The sequence below is a fragment of the Marmota marmota genome, unplaced genomic scaffold (assembly GCF_001458135.2).
Source record: "Marmota marmota marmota unplaced genomic scaffold, marMar, whole genome shotgun sequence".
NCBI classification, from domain to species: Eukaryota; Metazoa; Chordata; class Mammalia; order Rodentia; family Sciuridae; genus Marmota; species Marmota marmota.
In genome coordinates, this window is record NW_025999925.1 from 9,082,730 (window position 1) to 9,103,875 (window position 21,146).

Below are 21,146 nucleotides of genomic sequence, written 5' to 3' on the forward strand. Positions count from 1 at the left end.
ATTTCCAAGTATTAAATTTTTTTGAGGTTATTGTAATGGGATGGTTTTTCTGATTTCTTCCTCAGCTGAATCAACCGTTGGAGTATAGGAAAACTATTGATTTATGGGAGTTGATCTTGTATCCTGCTACTTTGCTAAACTCATAACTCTAGAAGTCTTCTGGTATAGTTTTTTGAGTTTTCTAGATATAGTGTCAAGAAACAAAGATAGTTTGTCTTTTTCTTTTCCTATTTGTATCCCTTTGATTTCCTTTTCTTGCCAAATCACTTTGGATACAAATAGGAAAAGAAATTGAAGAAAACCTTAAAATATGGAAACACATCCCATGTTCCTAGATAGACAGAGTCAATATTATAAAAATGACCATACTCCCAAAAGAATATACAGATTCAATTCAATCAAAATACCAATAACATTCTTCACAGAATTAGCAAAAATGATTCTTAAATTCATTTGGAAGAATAAGAAACCCAGAAGAGCCAAAGCAATACTAAGCAAGAAAAGAAAAGCAGGAGGCTTCACAATACCTGATCTGAAATTATACTAAAGAACACTAGTAAAAACAAAAACAAAAACACCACAGTATTGGCATAAAAATAGACATAATGACCAATGCAACATGAAGACACAGAGACAAATCCGCATACCAAAAGCCATCTGATATTTGACAAGCATGCCAAAAATATATTTTGGAGAAAAGACAATCTTTTTAACAAATGGTGCTAGGATAACTGGATAGAGTAGAAAATGAAACTAGATCCTTATCTCTCAACTTTCACAAAACTCAAATCAAAATGTATCAAAGATTTAGGAATTAGACCAGAAGTCTTACAACATAGAAGAAAACATAAGGTTAATGCTTTATCATATAGGTGCTGGCACCGAGTGCCTTAACAAGACCCCCAAAGTACAAAAAACAAAACCAAGAATCAATATGTGAGATACCATCAAACTAAAAAGCTTCTGTATAGCAGAGGAAATAATTAAGAGCATGGAGAGAGATCCTACAGAATGGGAGAAAATCTTGGCCAGATACTCCTCCAATTGGAGATTAACACCCAGAATATATGAAGAATTCAAAAACCTTAATATAAAAAAAAAACCCTGATCAATAAATAGGCAAAAGAACTAAGTAGAAACTTCTCAAAAGAAGAAACACAAACAGCCAACAAACATATGAAAAAAATGTTCAACATCTTTAGCAATCAGGGAAATTCAAACTGAAAACACATTAAGATTTTCTCTTACTCCAGTCAGAATAGCAATGATCAAGAATACAAACAATAATAAATGCAGGTGATGTTGTGGGGGAAAAGGTATACTTATACATTGTTAGCAGGACTGCAGACTAGTTCAACCACTCTGGAAGGCACTATGAAGAATCCTCAAAAAACTAGAAATAGAACCACCATATGACCCAGTTATCCCACTCCTTGATATTTTCCCAAAATATCTAAAATTGGAGTGCTACCATGATGACAGCAACTCAAAATTTATTGCAGCACAATTCACAACAGATAATTTACGGAATCAACTCAGGTACCCATCAGTAGATGAATGGATTAAAAAACTGTGATTGATTTTATATACATATATATATATATGTATGTGTGTGTGTGTGTGTATATATATATATATATATATATATATATATATATATACATATATATATATATATACATATATATATATAAATAAATACTGTGAGATACACACACACACACACACACACACAAAATGAAGTTCTACTCAGCCATAAAGAAGAATGAAATTATGGCATCTGCTAGTAAAAGGATAGAAATGGAGAATATCATGCTAAGTGAAATAAGCCAAAGTCCAAAACTCAAAGGTCAAATGTTTGCTCTCTTATGCAGAAGCTAGAGTAAAATAAAAGAAAGGGGGAGCACAGGATTGTATAACATAAAGATATAGGGAAAATCCATAACGCAGAAGGAGATCAAGAGACAGACTTGGTGGCACATGCCTGTAAACCCAATGGCTTGGAAGGCTAAGGCAGGAGGATCATGAGTTCAAAGACAGGCTCAGCAACAGAAAGGCACTAAGCAACTCAATGAGACTCTGTCTCTAAATAAAATACAAAGCAGGGTTGGGGATGTGGCTCAGTGGCTGAATGCCCCTGAGTTCAATCCCCTGAACCCCACACCCTGCCCCCCCCAAAAAAAAGAGAAAGAGAGACAGACAAAGTGCAGGGATAGATAAGGGGAGGCAATGCAGAATGAATTCTTTAAAAGTCATGTTATGTGAGCTGGGGTTGTAGCTCAGTGGTAGGATCCTCAGCAATATATATATCTGTAAAGGTATCGTGTCCACCTACAACTAAAATTTTTTTTAAATCATGTTATGTGCATATGTAAATATATCACAGAGAACTTCACCTTTATACATAGGTGGAAAGAACCAACCAAACATAAATCAAGAGACAAGTGAAAGGAAGTGTAGCAGAGTAGAGGAAGGAATACGGGAGAGGGGAAGGAGAACGGGAAGGAAAAGTGGAAGGGATAAGGGAGGATTATAATTGTGATCAAATTCCATGCATTTATGAGTTTGTAGAGATGAACCCAAACACTAAGTATAACTATAAAATTCTAATAAAATAAAGAATTAGAAGTAACATATGTAATGTACTTTGGCATATTATGTGCCTACCACATAACAAAACTCAATATCCTCGTCATCCCTCATTATAATATAGTTTGAAGAAAATGTATCAGTGTAAGAAAGTTTAAATTCAAAGCTGAAAAAAGTAAAGGAGAAGAGAAAGATTAAAAAGTCGTCAAAATGAGATTATCAAAATATTTTTAAAGCAATGGACTATTATCTATGCAAAATAAAAGCAAATAAAAACCACATTTTCCAAAATTGTGAAAAATGACAAAATAAGATTGTTAAAACTAGAGGTATGGTGGTTTTTTAAGCAAATTTTCTTTCTTGATTATTGGTTGTCATGCAAGGTGACTAGGCTAATGAGTGGCATAGAAATGGCATTTGGGGATACTAAAAATCCTTATATATAATCTACAAGGCCTATATTACACATATTGATAACTGAGCATTCACTGTATAATATATAACAATCAATTTTTTCAAATAATTGTTAAAAGTATATTTTTCATTCATTTATATAAGAAATCAAAATACAATACAAAAAATATATAAAACATACCTCTGATAAAAATGTTTGGGCCGATTTCTGAGCTCCTACATGGAGCAGATATTCATATACATAGAGTGCTAACCTGGAAAATGAATAAAACATTTATTGAGAAGAGAAATATGTAAAATTCATTCTTTAAATAATGAACATCTTTCCATTCCACAGCAAAAATATTTTATATACTGCCACAGCAAAAATATTTTATATGCTAACAGTGAAAGAAAATAAATCCTTCCTGTACAATTTTAATGGGAATTTATACATTTATGTTCAGAAAGAATTTAAACTAATTAAAACAGCAAAAAATGAAAAAGACAAATACATATTTTGGGGTAAAGAAATATCTAAATATGGATTTTTCTCTTTAATCATCTCACTTATCAAAACCTTACTGCTCATTCTATACTTAATAATTTATAGATAAACATTAATAAGCTCTTAAAGTAAAATTCTTTTATTGGTAAAACAAATAAATTAAGTTATTTCACTTTTCCAACAATTTATTTCCTTCCATCTTTACGGTAAATACTAATGTAAACCCTAGTTGTGTGCAGAACCATATGCCAAAATTTGTGTTGAATTTCCACTTTTTTAGCAACCTCTCCTTATTGTTCAGGTTTGATTGTTAGATCAATTAATTTTTTAGTCTATAACACATTCAAATTCATTAAAAAACTACAGCATTATGTAAACTTCAAAAATAACATCATATTAAGTGTGTGGGCATTTATGGCTTAAAGGTTAATACAAAATTACATATAAATTTATTGCTCAAATATATAATATTGAGTGTGTAGTATACACTCAACACTACTCTTACTATCTTGTGGATTCAGTGTTTTTAAGCTACACCATGTGGCTCAATTTCAGTTGAGCTGTTAAAATATTATTCATAAACCCAAATTAGTCTGAGGCAGTATTTTTAATGATATCTTGGACGGATGCCCAGATAGCTCACAACAGTTCAGTTTCTGCTACACTATATTTACCAATATTGGGTTGGGTTTACAGTAAACAATACAATGTAACAATAACCACAATTCTGTATACTGCACCACTTCTCTTGCCAAGCGAATTTTTGATTGTTAAAGATTGATGGCATTTGCAAAAGTGATAATGTTCTTCATTTTCATGACAACATATCATGCATCTGTTACACAAAGAAACCCAGTGCAAAATAAGGTGCTCTGTCCATGTAATTCTTTCCTCATTCATTTTCCCATTTCTTTTCAAATTCAATAACATTTCCTAGATCAGTACTTCTCAACTTTTTTTCCCTACCCTAACACATATGATATGGTTTTTGCTGTTTTCAGAAGCTGTGTCTCCCAGTGGAAGTGACTCAACCTCAGAGTGCATCAGAAAGGAGACAAGAATCTGAATGCCCCTGTAGTTTCAAACAAATATTTCTGCTGGTAATTCTTGGCACACATTCTTCAGATATATACCACACACCTGCCTCTCCACTAACCATTCCCACCCTATCATCCTATTCACTGACCATCATGGCAAATTTTACTGGGAAAGAAAAAATTGTAAAATCTTCCTGACTAGACAGTAAAGCCTCAAAATTGCCTGCCAGTGGCAGTGCTGCCCTACTGCCCAAGTGAGAAGAAACAACTTCAAGTAATTCCTTGCAGTTTGCAAAGCCTTGGGCCCAGAAACTAATCAATGGTTTACACTACAATAGGGGTCTATGTTAGAAACAAAACAATAAGGTTGTTCCACCAAGTTTGGGAATTTGAAAGTAAGAGACAGAACGAAGCATGATCACCATAATGGGACTTGGGAAAGAGGACGGACATCAGAACAATTAAGGCATAGCACAATTATTGCTGTGTCCTTTCAATAAACCCCATTACTTAAAGTCAAGTGAGTTACTTCTTACTTCTTTATAATTTGTAATCTCTTCCTTATGATAGTAAAGGCACTAATAAATTTCTTCTATTTTTCCTATTTAAAAAACAAAAATAATATCTAATTACAAGCAAAAAATATGGATTTTTCTCTTTAATCATGTCACTTATCAAAACCTTACTACTCGTATACTTAATAATTTATAAACATTAATAAGCTCTTTTATTGGTAAAACAAATGAATTAAGTAATTTCACTTTTCCAACAATTACAAATACAATTACAAGCAATAATCCCCACTTTCTTCCTCTCTGGATCTAGGCAGTGAGTCTTAAAGAGAAAAAAAAAAATGTATTGGAAAAGGCTCAGAATCAATAGGGGAAAGGGTTTCAAATAACATGAGACTCTGAAGCACCTTCCCTGGGTGTATGCCCACTCTGTTACCTTAGAATCTATACTGTGGTAGCTCATCATTGCAGACAGGGTGATGGAATGGAACCAGGCTAAGAAAATCTATCTATAATGCCACCTCATCTATCTATGTTTTGCAAGCTCCTCTGAACAAGATTAATGCTTCTAGATAGTTAGGACCTATCTTCCAAAAAGAGTGGCAGGAAACAATGCATGGGTGAACACCTAATTAACTCTACTGCTGTGATGACTCCATAACATAACCAGCAATTCTCCGGTATTTTAATTATCAACTCTGTGCACAGAATTTCCCAAACTTATCCCTTTCACTTTATCCTCTGTCCCAAGTTCCAAATCTGCTTCTCCAAATTACTGTGTGAAGTTTCTAACAAGATGTTTCTCTCTTAAAATTGACCATGTCCAAAATTAAATTCACTTTCTTTATGTTTTTATGGTACCTATGTTTACTTAGGCAAAATACATTTTCTCTGAATCTCAGTTTCCTCATTTGTCAAATGGAAAGAATAACACTTTCCTTGTATTGCTAAAAGAATTAGTACATTAAATAATAACAATTATAATTTCAGTTATCCTACATCCAATAATGTATTACAAAGTGATGTAATGATTTCTAATGCCACAATTTCTCCCACATTCAACATTCCTTTCTGTCCCACTTCCTGCTCCTGAGGAACTCCACACAGCAATAGCAAGAGCTATCAGCTTCAGCTACAAATGCTATGTACTTATATTAGCTCCCCACAACAAAAATCCTGAAGTCACCAGAAATTAGAATGTCCAGAAAGTTCTATAAGAAAAACCCTGAAGTAAAAGATACTATTTGAACACAAATGATTTCAGGAAAATGGAAAGTGACATTTTTCCATCCATGCAGTTAAATCAAAGCATGCTCCCTTATCCAGTGACATAAGATCACCAAACGTAAGAAGGTAACATTTTATTTGGATTCAATTTCTACTAAAAAGGGAAAAATTTTAGATAAATATTGAATTTACTGATATTTAAATAGTATATACTTTTGAATTAATATTTCTTTTTCCTTTTTATTATCTTTAGAAATTGAAGTACTTTTGATAAAGTATAGCTAGTCAATCTAATAGCTTATAATATAATCTAAATACATAGAAAAATTAACAATCATATGGTGAGAGCTGATAGCAAAAAACAGACCCAGATCATCATCATCTTATCCTCTTTCTCCTCCTCCTCCTCCTCCATGATTGTCACCACCACCACCACCATATCACACTTACTAAAGAAAAGGTATATCTGATTCATGGGTCATACATCTTCAAATTATCTTCATTTCATTCTATTTTGAACTGCATATCAGTGATTGAGTTATCAAAATCATGGACAAAAATTTGAGAAAGAAAAAAAACAAAGACAGAAATACAAAGTATATCATCTGATATAACTCAATAACTTCTTTATTCCCTGGTCACCACAGGTGCCTAAGCTTTAAAGGTAGATATTAAAATGAGAAGAACATAGAGAGGAGCCAAAAGGGAAGTCCACTGGGAGCTTCCTCTAAGTAATAATTACATTTGACTTATGCAAGTTATATACACTAAACTTACTATCTTTCAATTACTCACACATGCACTCACAACTACATAGTACACAGAATGGAAAATCAACAATGATAAAATACCACAATTCAAATTCTATCAATTTCCAGTCAAACAGAGCCAATTTCCTTCAACTAGTCTTCAGTAATTCCAAATCTATAATTTTGATTTATAATTTAAAATTGAATAATTTAAAATCTACAGTCTAACCTTGTGATCTATTAAAAGAAGAATGGGGAAATCCCACTTAATTTTATGTGACACATGACTGTAACAAAAATGAGATTTGTTATATTTTAAATTTACAATTAAAAGAGGATTAGAGATGCATGAAAATTTTTTTTAAATGTCAAACATTAAACAGCTGACTGCCCCTTCAAAAATCATATAAAATTAACACCAGCCTGCGTGGGACCCAGGCTCACAGTAGGCCCAGTCCACTCCTCCACCAGCTGGGCAGATACCTGCCAGATCCTAGCCTCTTGTGCAGGATTGCCGCTTCCAACCAGCAGGCTACTCTAGGCCAAGCCCACAGGCCCACATACACCCATGCCAACTTGCACAGGACCCAGGTCCAGGGAAGCAGTAGAATACATTGAGCGACAACAGCAGGGTCTGGAAACCCAACATCAAGGTGAGGTACAAACAATCTGCACAGGTAGTACAAGAATATAGGGAAAAACTGTAATATCTCAGATCCACAGTGCAAGAAAGGAAGACACATAGACAACATGAAAAAACAAAGGAGGAAAGTGCCCCAAAACCAGGACACTATAATAACAGAATCCATGAACAGTGAAGTTGATGAAATGTCAGAGGAGTTCAGAAGGTTCATAATTAAAATGACCTGTGAATGACCTAAATGAGCAAATACAGGCAAAAATTGATCACTCCAACAAAGAGAAAAAAAAGAGCAAATAGAGGTTGCAAAAGATTACTTCAAGAGAGAGATAGAGACTCTGAAAAACAAACAGTGAGATATCCTTGAAATGAAGGACACAATAAATCAAATTAAGAACTCAATAGAAAGCATAACCAACAGACTAGATCACTTGGAAGAAAGAACGTCAGATAATGAAGACAAAGTATACAATATGGAAAATAAGTTGGTCACACCGTGAAGACAGTAGAAAACCATGAACAGAACATCCAAAAATTATGGGACAGCATCAAAAGACCAAATCTAAGAGTTATTGGGATAGAGGAAAGCACAGAGTTTCAAACCAAAGGAATGCTCTCATCAATGAGATAATATCAGAAAATTTCCCAAGCATGAAGAACAATTGGAAAACCAAATACAAGAGGCTTACAGGACACCAGATGTACAAAATTACAACAGATCTACACCAAGGCACATTAGAATGAAAATGCCTACCATACAGAATAAGGATAGAATCTTAAAAGCCACAAGAGAGAGGAATCAGATCACATATAGGGGGTGACCAATTCGTATCTCAGGAGATTTTTCAACCCAGATCCTCAAAGCCAGGAGACCTTGGAACAACATATACCTAGCTCTGAAAGAAAATGAATCCCAACAAGAATCTTATATCCAGCAAAACTAAGCTTTAGATTTCATGATGACATGAAAACCTTCCATGATAAACAAAAATTAAAAGAATTTACAACTAGAAAGCCTATACTACAGAACATCCTCAGCAAAATATTCCAAGAAGAGGAAATGAAAAACAATAATGAAAATCAGCAGAGGGGGGTATTACACTAAAGGAAAATCTGATCAGAGGAGAAACCAAGTCACATTAAATACCAAAAATAAACAAAAAGGGCTAGGAATAAAAATCATGTCACAATAATAACCCTGAATGTTAATGACCTAAACTCACCAATCAAAAGACATAGACTAGCAGATTGGATCAAAAAAAAGACCCAACAATATGCTGTCTCCAAGAGACTCATCTCAGGAAAAGACATCCACAGACTGAAGGTGAAGGGTTGGGAAAAATCATACCAATCACATGGACTACAGAAGCAAGCAGGGGTTGCCGTCCTCATATCAAATAAAGTAGACTTCAAACTAAAGTCAGTCAAGAAGGATGCTACATAATGCTCAAGGGAACCATATACCAACAAGACTTAACAATTATAAATATATATGCCCCAAATAATGAAGCATCTATGTTTATCAAACAAACTTCTCAAGTTCAAGAGTCAAACAGACCATAACACAATAATTTTGAGTAACTTTAACACACCTCTTTAATCACTAGATAGATCTTTCAAACAAAAGCTGAACAAAGAAACTACAGAACTCAATAATACAATCAATAACTTAGACTTAACTGACATATATAGAATATTTCATCTTTCAGCAAAAGAATACACGTTCTTCTCAGCAGCACATGGATCCTTCTCTAAAACAGACAATATACTACGCCACAAAGCAACTCTCAGAAAATACAAAAAAGTAGAGATACTACCTTGCATTCTATCAGATCATAATGGACTGAAATTAGAAATCAATGATAAAATAAAAAATAAAATCCACTCCAACACCTGGAGACTAAATAATGTTACTGAATGAACAATGGGTTGAAGAAGACATCAAAGAGGAGATTTTAAAAATTTTAGAGGTGAATGAGAACACAGATACAACATATCAAAATCTCTGGGACACTATAAAAGCAGTTCTAAGAGGAAAGTTCATTGCATGGAGTTCATTACTTAAAAGAAGAAAAAGTCAACAAATAAATTACTTAACATTACATCTCAAAGCCCTAGAAAAAGAAGAACAAATCAATACCTAAAGCAGCAGAAGACAGGAAATGATTAAAATCAGAGATGAAATTGAAACAAAAGAAATAATTTTTAAAATTGACAGAATAAAAAGGTGGTTCTTTGAAAAAATAAATAAAATTGACAAACCCTTAGCCATGCTAATGAAGAACAGGAGAGCAAAAACTCAAATCACTAACATACATGATGAAAAAGTAAATATCACAATAGACTCTACAGAAATACAGAAGATAACTAGAAATTATTTTGAAAACTTGTACTCCAATAAAATAGAAAATATCAAAGGTATCAACAAATTTCTAGAGTCATAACTTGCCCAAATCGAATCAGGACGATATACACAATTTAAACAGATCAATTTCAAGTGATGAAATAGCAGATGCCATCAAAAGTCTACCAACCAAGAAAAATCCCAGGTCTGGATGGATCCACAGCCAAGTTCTACAAGACCTTTAAAGAAGAACTAATACCAATACTCTTCAATTTATTTCAGGAAATAGAAAAAGAGGCAGCAGTTCCAAACTCATTTTATGAGGCCAATATCACCCTGATTCCAAAACCAGGCAAAGACACATTAAAAAAATAAAACTTCAGACCAATATCTCTAATGAACATAGATGCAAAAATTCTCAATAAAATTCTGGCAAATCAAATACAAAAACATATCAAAAAGATCATGTACCACCACAATCAAGTGGGATTCATCCCAGGGACATGAGGTTGCTTCAACATACAGAAATCAATAAATATAATTCATCACATTAATAGACTTAAAGATAAGAATCATATGATCAGAGCTGGGGATGTGGCTCAAGCGGTAGCGTGCTTGCCTAGCATGCATGGGGCGCTAGGTTTGATCCTCAGCACCACATAAAAATAAAATAAAGATATTGTGTCCACCAAAAACTAAAAAATAAATATTAAAAAAATTCTCTCTCTTTAAAAAAAACAATCATATGATCATCTCAGTAGATGCAGAAAAAGCATTTGACAATATACAGCACCCCTTTATGCTCAAAACACTAGAAAAAATAGGGATAACAGGAACATATCTCAACAACATAAAGGCTATCTATGCTAAGCCCCAGGCCAACATCATTCTAAATGAGAAAAATTGAAGGCAACCCCTATCTTTCACCATGCACAAAACTCAACTCAAAATGGATCAAGGGCTTAGGAATAAAACCAGAGACCCTGTGTCTAATAGAAGATAAAGTAGGCCCTAATCCTTCATCACATGAGATTAGACCCCAACTTCCTTAATAAGACTCCTGTGGCGCAAGAATTAAAATCAAGTATCCATAAATGGGATGGACTCAAACTGAAAAGTTTCTTCTCAGCAAAAGAAACAATCAGTGAGGTAAAAAGAGAGCCTACATCTTGGGAGCAAATATTTACCCCTCACGCATCAGATAGAGCACTAATCTCTAGGGTATATAAAGAACTTGAAAAGCTAAGCACCAAAACAACAAATAACCCAATCAACAAATATGCCAAGGACCTGAACAGATACTTCTCAGAAGATGATATACAATCAATCAACAAATATATGAAAAAATGTTCATCATCACTAGCAATTAGAGAAATGCAAATCAAAACCACTCTAGGATTTCATCTCACTCCAGTCAGAATGGCAGCTATTATGAAGATAAACAACAATAAGTGTTGTCGAGGATGTGAGGAAAAAGGTACACTCACTCATACACTTCTGGTGGACTGCAAATTGGTACAGCCAATATGGAAAGCAGTATGGAGATTTCTTGGAAAATTGGGAATGGAACCTCCATTTGACCCAGGTATCCCTCTCCTTGGTCTATACCCAAAGGACTTAAAAACAGCATATACAGGAACACAGCCACTTCAATATTTATAGCAGCGCAATTCACAATAGCTAAACTGTGGAACCAACCTAGATACCCTTCAATAGATGAATGGATTTTTTTTAATGTGGCATATGTACACAATGGAATATTACTCATCAATAAAAGAGAATAAAATCATGGCATTTGCAGGTAAATGGATGGAGTTAGAGAAGACAATGCTAAGTGAAGTTAGCCAATCCCAAATAACCAAATGCTGAATGTTTTCTTTGACATAAGGAGGCTGATTCATAGTGGGATAGGGAGCGGGAGCATGGGAGTTATATACAAACTCTAGATAGGGCAGAGGGGTGGGAGGGGAAGGGAGGGGGCATGGGGTTATAAATGATGGTGGAATGTGGCAATCATTATGATCCAAATTACATGTATGAAGATACAAATTGGTGTGAATATACTTTGTATACAACCAGAAAAATTAATAAATAAAACAACTTGGCTTTTTTACGTCTAAAAAAAAAATCAAATAAAATTAGAAAGCAATAAAGGACTGAGTAAATGGAATATGCAATTAAAAGGATGACAAAAGGCTAATATGCTAAATATTATTTATACACACACACATATATATACACATATTTATGTATATATATATAAAGTATATAAAATGACATGTCAGAATATAATGACATTAATTTTAAAATAATGAACAAGGTATACAAATGAAAAGTCAAATAAGAATGGTTACATACAGCCAATAAGCAATGCTAAGGAAGAATATTTGATCACCTAGTCATAAGAAATATTTCAAAACTTCACTAATGAATGTACCAGAGATTTTAAAACATTAAATAGGCATTCAGCGCCTATAAGGGCAAAATATGGAAATGTAAATGATGCAGTTTTTCAGGAAAATAACATGGCAAGGTGAGAAGATAAATTAGTAAGTAAAAAAGTGTAGAACAGGGTTAGTGTATATGCCCAGCTACATTACACATATATTCTTCCAGAGATATTTATACATACACAACACAAGTACCAGAGCCAAGTCACTACCATGCCTCTCACCTTTGTGGGACTATTTGAATTAAAATAGTATATTTTACTACAAGACTTTTTTTTTTAACCAGGGACTGGAGGCCTAGGATAAGAGGGAGATTTTGTTATAATATAACTTGTTTTTTATTTATTTCCCGTGTTTACATAACCCATTTAAAAAGAAATAAACAAACTAATTTTTAAAATAAATAAATCTTTTATATTCTTTAATCAAATAATTTTTATTCTGAAATATTATTCTAAATAATTAATCTGAAATCCAAACTATTCATAATGATGCTTGTGGAAAAATCACAGCAGTAAAAAACTGGCAACCTAAATATCTGATAATGGAGGAATTAAATAGTGATAAGTGTGTGTAATGTTACATTAAAAATTTAATCAAGAAATGTTCAAACCATTATTAAAATTAATAAGTACCAAATACATACAATGTGTATACAGAAGGAAATATGATTTACTGGTAAAACATTAATAAAAATAAGAAGTGAGAGATGAAATTCAACTAGGAGAGATGGGTCAGAAACTATGTAAAACTAGTATGGCCTACTTAAGAGTAAGGGAAGACATCCCCATACCTCCCACAGAAGGCCTGAGGCAACTCTTATTATAGCACTGTCCTCTAACAGTCATAATGGTAGTTTTATGACCCCAGTAAAAGATTAAACTTTGTGCCACTCACAATAACAAAAATCGAAGGTATGTGTCTACATAAAAATGTTAAACCCAACAGATTTTCTGTAAATATTTTTTCCCCAGTGTGTTTTGGTCAGGAATTGTTTTTGAAAGAGGACAGCATTTAGAATTTTTTTTGGCAACTTTAGTTTTTTTTTATTTTTTTAATGACAATTGTATTTAATTATGGCATACAACATGATGTTTTGACACATGTATAAATTTTTGAATGGCTGGATCAAGCTGATTAACATTCCCATTCTCTCATTTATTTATTAATTGGTAGTGAAAACACATAAAATCTACTCTCTTAACAATTTTCAAGTATGTAATACATTGTTATTAACTACAGTCACATATTGTATAATAGGTCTCCTGAATTTATTCCTCCTACCCAAATTTTTCTATCCTTTGACCAATATCTCCCAATGATCTTCACTCCCAGTCCCTGGTAATCAGTAGTCTATTCTCTGAGTTTGACTTTTTTAGATTCCACATATAGTGAGATCATGTGGTATATATTTTTCTCTACCTGGCTTATTTTACTTAACATAAGGTCCTCCAGATCATCCATGTTACTATCAATGACAGGATTTCCTTTTTTAAGGCTAAAGAGTACTCCATGTATTCTACATTTTCTTTATCCATTTCTCTACTGATGTACTTAATTGCCTCCATATGTAGGCCATTGTGAATAATGCTGCAATTAACATAGAAATGCATATATCTCTTTAATACACTGATTTCATTTCCTATGGATATATGCCCAGTGGTAGAATTGCTAGATCACATGGTAATTCTTTCTGTAGTTTTTTGAGGAACCTTCATACTGTTTTCATAATAGCTGTACTATCAACAGTGTACAAGTTCCTTTTTCCCTACATCCTTACCAATGCTTATCTTTTTTTCTTTTCTTTCTTTCTTTTTTTTGGTACCAAGGATTGAGCTCAGGGGCTCTCAACCACTGAGCCACATTTCAGCCCTATTTTGTATTTTATTTAGAGACAGGGTCTCACAGAGTTGCTTAGTGCCTCTCTTTTGCTGAGGCTGGCTTTGAACTTGTGATCCTCCTTCCTTAGCCTCCCAAGCTGCTGGGATTTCAGGTGTGCACTCCCACATTCTGCTTCTCTTTTTCTTTTTTATAATAGCCATTCTAACAGATGTGAGGTGACACCTCATTTGGGGCTGCTGTTGTTTCATTTTATTTCCTTTTAAAAATTATTTTAATTTTTTGTGGTACTAAGGATTAAATTCAGGGCTTTGTATATGCTAGATAAGCACTCTACCACTAAGCTCAATTGACAGTACCCCCACCGTACCCCATTCCCATTTTACAAAATTTTGGGGTGGGGGTCTAGCAATGTGGCTCTGTGGTAGAATGCTTGCTTGGCATGCCCAAGGCCCCAGGTTCAATTCCCAGCACATAAGAAAAAAAAAATTGAGATAGGGTCTTGCTAAAGTGCCCAGGCTGACCTCAAATTTATAATCCTCCTGCCTCAGCTAGGATTACAGATATGTGCCACCATATCCAGCTTCAGTGTTTATTTGAGACAAGTTCTCACTAAATTGCTGAATCTGGCCTCAAACTTGTGATTCTCCTTTCTCAGCCTCCCAAGTCATTGGGATTATAGGCATGTACCAATGTGCCCTTCATTGTGATTTTAATTTGCATTCCTCTCATAGTTAGTTATGCTGAGTATTTTTTAATGTACCTGTGGGTAATTCGTATGCATTGTTTTCAGAAATATACAACCATGTCATTTGTTTATTTTTTAATCAGGTTGTTGTTTTGCTCTTGAATTGAGTTCCTTGCGTATTTTTAATGTTAAACCTTTAGAACATGTTTGATTTTCAAATATTTTATCCAATTCCGTAGGTTATTTCTTCACTCTGTGTTGTTTCCTTTGCAAAAGATTTTTAGTTGTCTAGTTTCTAGTTGCCTGTGTTTTGGGGCCACATTCATAAAAGCATGGCTAAAACCTATGTCATGAAGTTCCCTCCTATGTTTTCTTCAAGTAGTTCTGTTTCAGGTGTTACATTTAAAGTCTATGATTTTGAGTTCATTTTTGTAAATTCATTCTCTTGCATGTAGATATCCAATTTTCTCAGCAACATTTATTGAAGAGGCTGCTTTTTCCTATTGTGTGTTCTTGGCATCTCTGTTGAAAATCAGTTGAACACAAATGTGTGGATTTATTTCTGGGTTCTCTATTATGTTCCAGTGGTCTAAGTGTCTGTTTTTAATGCCATCTATGCCATGATGTTTTGATTATTATAGCTGTATAGTATATTTTGAAGTCAGATAAGATGATGCTTCCAACTGTTCTTTTGCTCAAAATTGCTTTGAGTATTCAGGATCTTCTGTGATTCCATATAAACTTTAGAATTTTTTTTCTTTTCCTGTGAAAATGTCATTGGAATTTTGATATGAATTACATTGAATTTGTAGATTTGCTTTGGGTAGTTTGGATATGTTAACAACATTAATTCTTCCGATCTCCCACACATAAATAAAGGTAAATACTGCTTATAGTTCAGAGCTAATTCTTCTCTCTTTCATTTATGTATATCAGTATGTATGTATTCATATAATTCAGCTATATTTTGGCTAGGGATACAGTCCAGTGAGAGCACTTTCCTAACATGCATACATCTGTGTGCCACCAAACACACACACACACACACACACACACACACACACACACATGCATAAAGATATGTATGTCTGTATACATGGAAAAATGGTCTAATATTTAAAATCCATGAACATAGAATATCATCCCATTATTTATGTCTTTTTTCAATTTTTTTCATTGTTTTACAATTAAAAACCCAAAGGTTGTAGGCTACATAAAAATATTAAACCTCTTATATATTTTATTTTTGTCAGTTTGTTGTCTAAATTAGTCTTGATCAGTTTTGTGGTTTTTCTTTTTTTCCGTTTCAGTGAGGGGAAGACATTGAGATATTATTTATCTTTAAATATTAAAATGACCTATGTGAAACAAAAATGTTAAGCCTTTATAAATAAGTGGATAAAAACAATAACAAGTGTTGGGGTTGTAGGTCAGTGGTAGCATGCTTATCTAGCACATGTGAGGCAATGGGTTCGATCCCCAGCACCACATAAAAATAAATAAATAAAACAATGGTATTGTGTAAATCTACAACTTAAAAAATTTTTTTAAAAAAGACAATAATAGGGGCTGGCGTTGTGGCTCAGTGGTAGAGCACTTGCCTAGCATGTGCAAGGCGCTGGGTTCGAGCCTCAGCACCACATAAACATAAATAAATAAAATAAAGGTATTGTATCCAAAAGAACTAAAAAAAAATTAAAAAATAAAAAGGACAATAACAAACATCACAACCAATTTTACAAAACAGAAAATGTTAAACAGCACTGGTAATCAGAGAAATACATTTTAAAGCAATATTGGAATTCAAATTCTCGCTTAAATATATAACATGCAATGAAATGGATACTCAAACAACACTGATTACAATTAACTAGTACAATTTCTTATATAATTACTTTGTCAATAAACAAATCAAGACCTTTCAAAAAGTTCACATATTCTGACTCAACAATTCCATTACCAAGCATCTAACCTAAATAAATTATTCTACATGCAGAGAAAAGCACAAGGATTTTTTTTAAAGCAAAGAATATGTAGAACAATACAAGTAAATAAAAATGAAATTGGTTGAATTTACAATCAATATTATGCATTAATCTTCATGTTTATAAATATAAGTGTGAATATAAATATATTCATTCAAAGAGCCAGGCACAGTGGTACACAGCTATAATCCCAGTGAATCAGGAAGCCAAGGCAGAAGGATAAGAAGTTCAGGCCAGCGTGGGCAACTTAGTGAAACCCTGTCTTAAAATAAAAAATTAAAAGGACTGGGGATTTGGCTCAGTGGTAAAGCACCCCTAGTAACTACCTATTCATCTAAAACTTCAGTGATGACAATCCCTAGTAACCCCCCTTTCCCCTTCAAAAAACAGCCTAATTACGGCAAATACTCAACTCTCAACTATCTTGATTTTACAGCCTTGGAAAGGGCACAGACCTTATTTCACTGAATTCTTTCTACAATTAAGTACCTAATTTGACTTGAAATTTCTTCCTCTGAACAAAATTATAGCAAATAAGGAACTATATAAGCAAGACACAAAAATAGAAGTTTTCTGAGACAGTATTGCTAATTTCTAAATGAGTCTACCAAATCACACATAAATAAAAAGTAAATACTGCCTATAGTTCAAAGCTAATTTCTAAATTTCTACATACATATATGTGTGTATATAATTACATAAAATAATCACAAAAGTCAGTTAATAAAAAACAGTCTAATTTTTAAAATCTTAAATTACAAAACAGTTAAGTGGATATGACTTTACATCATAGAAAAGATTTATAACACTATGAACACAAGTCATCAAGAATCTCCTTTATATTATGCACACTAGTTATAATAACATGATTCAATAATTAAATGATTTTTCAGGAAAATATACAAGATGTGCCATTTGTAGATTCCATTTAATTATGCCTCAGTATTCTTTTGAGATGGAGTTTTGCACTATGAATAAATACCATTAGGTAAGTGCCTATGTACTGAAAAGTCCAACTACCAACAACTGGCCATATCTATCAACAGAACCATATAATATCTTATACCTATTCTTCATTTAGGTCTTGTGAAGGCCTATTTAAAAACCTGTCTTTGGGCTGGGGATGTGGCTCAAGTGGTAGTGTGCTCGCCTGGCATGCGTGCGGCCCGGGTTCGATCCTCAGCACCACATACAAACAAAGATGTTGTGTCCTCTGAAAACTGAAAAAATAAATATTGAAATTCTCTCTCTCTCTCTCTCTCTAAAATAAATAATAAATAAATAAAAACCTGTCTTTTTTAATCTATTCTTTTAATATTCCAAAATGATGTAGTGTTGAAAGCAAGAGTGAGTAGCCATTTAATATGGGAAAACATCCATCCATCTAAAATTTCAGTAATGACAAATGATTTTGTTTGTACTTTACCATCTTTTGTTTAGTAAGGAAAAAGCAAATGATTCAAATAAATAGAAATCTGCACATCAATGATTCACTTATTTTTTTGGAGGGGGTGCCTAATAACTATATATACAAAGGTAGAAAAGAGGTAGGGTAGAATAACAGCCTCAAAAAACAGCTGTTTTAATTTCTTTTGAACTTAAACTCCTCAATCACTTTAACTGTCTGATTTCTCTTTCTCTCCATCTCTAGCACCTGAAAAAATAGGTATGGAATAAATATATTTAAATGAATGAATAACTCTTAGCAGGCATAAGGGACTTAAAGAATCTTTGGGTACTTCCATTAAAGCATGCAAGACAGAAGTATATGATTTCCTCTTAGATACCTATTTTAGCATAGCATCATCCATCCCCTTGGAAGCCTTAAAATTTGGCTTCTCACTAAATTTCTATACTGTTCCACAATATGGAAGTTGCCAAAACAATTTCTTCACACTAATTCCTAACCCCTATACACAAATAATAATTTTTGAAAAAGATATAAATTAATTATGTAGGGTAAATTTTAATAATTATGTAGGGTAAATTTTAGGTGTTTTATTTGCTTTTTTCTTTTTTTCTTTTAGTTATACATAACATTAGGATTCATTTTGGAATAATTATAAAGGTATGTAATATAATATTCTCACTCCTTGTGCTTCCCTTTTCTCTCCCCCTATTCCCTTCCCTCACCTGATCTTTCTGCTCTTTTCTTAGGTATATTTTTAATTAGTGCCTTGTGGAAATACATAAAGATGAGATTCACTTTGGTATATGTACATAGGAAAGTTAGGTTAGATTCATTCCACTGTTCTTTCTTTATCCCATCCTTCTTCCCTCCCCCTCAATTCCCTTCTGTACTTCACTAAACCTTCCACTGCTTTGATAGAACACACACACACATACACACACACCACTGCTTTTCTTTTCTTTTTAATAAAAAGATCCTCAAAAGGCACTAGCCTCCCTCTCCTTATTTCCTCTTAAAAGGAAATAAAGCAAAGAAAGAAAATAAACTTTAAAAGGATGGTAGAGAGCTAAGGGAGGGATATTTTGAAAGGATGGCTTACCTATTGCCATTTAGCATTGATAAATAATAGGTATCCAAAATCTTGTATCTGAATTCCACTTCCCATCTTTCAACTGTAAACCCAGTACTTGTGACAAGAGAAGCCTCAGATATAGAGAATTTAGAGCAGATTAGATCGCCTAAGGATCTTACAAGACATGTTGGATGTAACAAAGAGACCTCTCTCATTCCTGAGGCACTGTACAATTCTAATGTTGAGTGACACATATCAGTGACCACATGTGACTCCTAGGTGATAAAATGCCAATAGTTAGTTGGATCACAGTAGCAAGGAGCATTTGGCAGCCACTGAGAGGCTACTCATGGGACTGTAAGCAGTTATTAGCAGTGAAACTAGATCAGCCTGATCAAATGTTTAACAGCGCTTACAACCTGGTGTTAAGGAGGTGTGAAAAATTAGAAATCTGTTTCTAACATTGTCTTTGTAAAGTTCCTCGTCATTAACAGTTAGGCTAAGAAAACAGACTCAGAGTGTCAAAAACTGTATATAAAACCACACAATAATACTAATACACAGCCTTTATTTTACTTGCAACATCTATTTCTTTATAGTTCCATATCAGTTTTAAAGAAATAGACAACATATGCATCTAGATATTGAGAATGCTAAATTGAACATTAACAATTTAGAACAAGAGAATTATATCAGTTGATGTAGGAACATCAATGAAAAATTAGATGAATTGATGGACATGAAAAAATTGTTTTGCTGATATTTCATTGATGTTTGTCATATAAACAAGTAATGCTGGGAGTAGGAGTCTGGAATTAAATGATTTGGTGTACCCAGAAATAGAAACACTTGCCTCATGCAGACAGGTAAATTCAAAGTTATAGTGTTTACTCTCAATCTCAGAAAACTGAAAAGTGCAAGGATATAAAAATGAGAATTAACTTAAAGAAAAATTTTATCAACAGTTTGTAGGAATACAGTTATTCACAGAATTTAATAAAAATATTCCATACAATCTTCAAGCTAAGTTTGTATACATTGGAAATCCTATACTGAGTTCACTTAATAATAGTACTTACACAATTCAAACTGAAGATTTACACTTTTCATTCAGGCTCCCACTGCCTAGGGAATCTTGATACACACAGTCTAAGTCACAGTTTACTTTCTGTGTTATCCTCAGAGGGCAGATCACTCTTTATATTCATCCAAACACTAGTAGAGTCATTACACTTTTTCACAAACCTTGGATATCCTCCCATACTCTTTTGCAATATTATAACATCAAAATGAACACCAGACACCAGATTTCCACTTACACCATGGAGGAGTAAGTGGGACCCTACTTGCCTTCCTGCTAAGACTGGTATAATATACAAAATAACTGATTTTAGACACTCAACAATAGGCAGTGCAGGCCTGTAATACCTGAGAAAAAGGGAACAAACTAGGTTAAACCCAATCTTAGCTTTCTGCCTAGCTTTCTGCCTCAAGGCACATTCCAGAACACAGTTCAGGGAGGGAAAAACCCAAAATCAGAAGAGCAGTCTCTTGAGTTGGGATCAAGATAATCATATCTGGAGGCAGCTGGGCTTTGTGGGGCAGAATACCAGGAAGGAAGAAGCTATACAGAAAGAAAGCTCCAACAATCTGCACAGGGGTCCTTTTACACACATGTTGAATGAAACTCCACCAGAACAGA

The 21,146-nt window shown here is 33.6% G+C and overlaps 1 protein-coding gene across 12 annotated transcripts in view; it reads right to left on the reverse strand.

Moving 5' to 3' along the window:
- Ssbp2 (single stranded DNA binding protein 2) overlaps positions 1 to 21,146 on the reverse strand; it is a 324,265-nt gene that overhangs the window by 236,542 nt on the left and 66,577 nt on the right. For 9 of the 12 annotated variants that reach the window (XM_048800214.1, XM_048800216.1, XM_048800213.1 and 6 more), the window contains one exon: positions 3,185 to 3,257. The exons of 1 other annotated variant lie outside the window; for it this stretch is intronic. In XM_048800214.1, coding sequence (XP_048656171.1) covers positions 3,185 to 3,257 — 73 coding nt within the window. Of the gene's footprint in view, positions 1 to 3,184; positions 3,264 to 18,027; positions 18,100 to 21,146 lie in introns of those variants that run through there. 2 more of the 12 variants (XM_048800212.1, XM_048800218.1) reach the window with 2 other exon arrangements.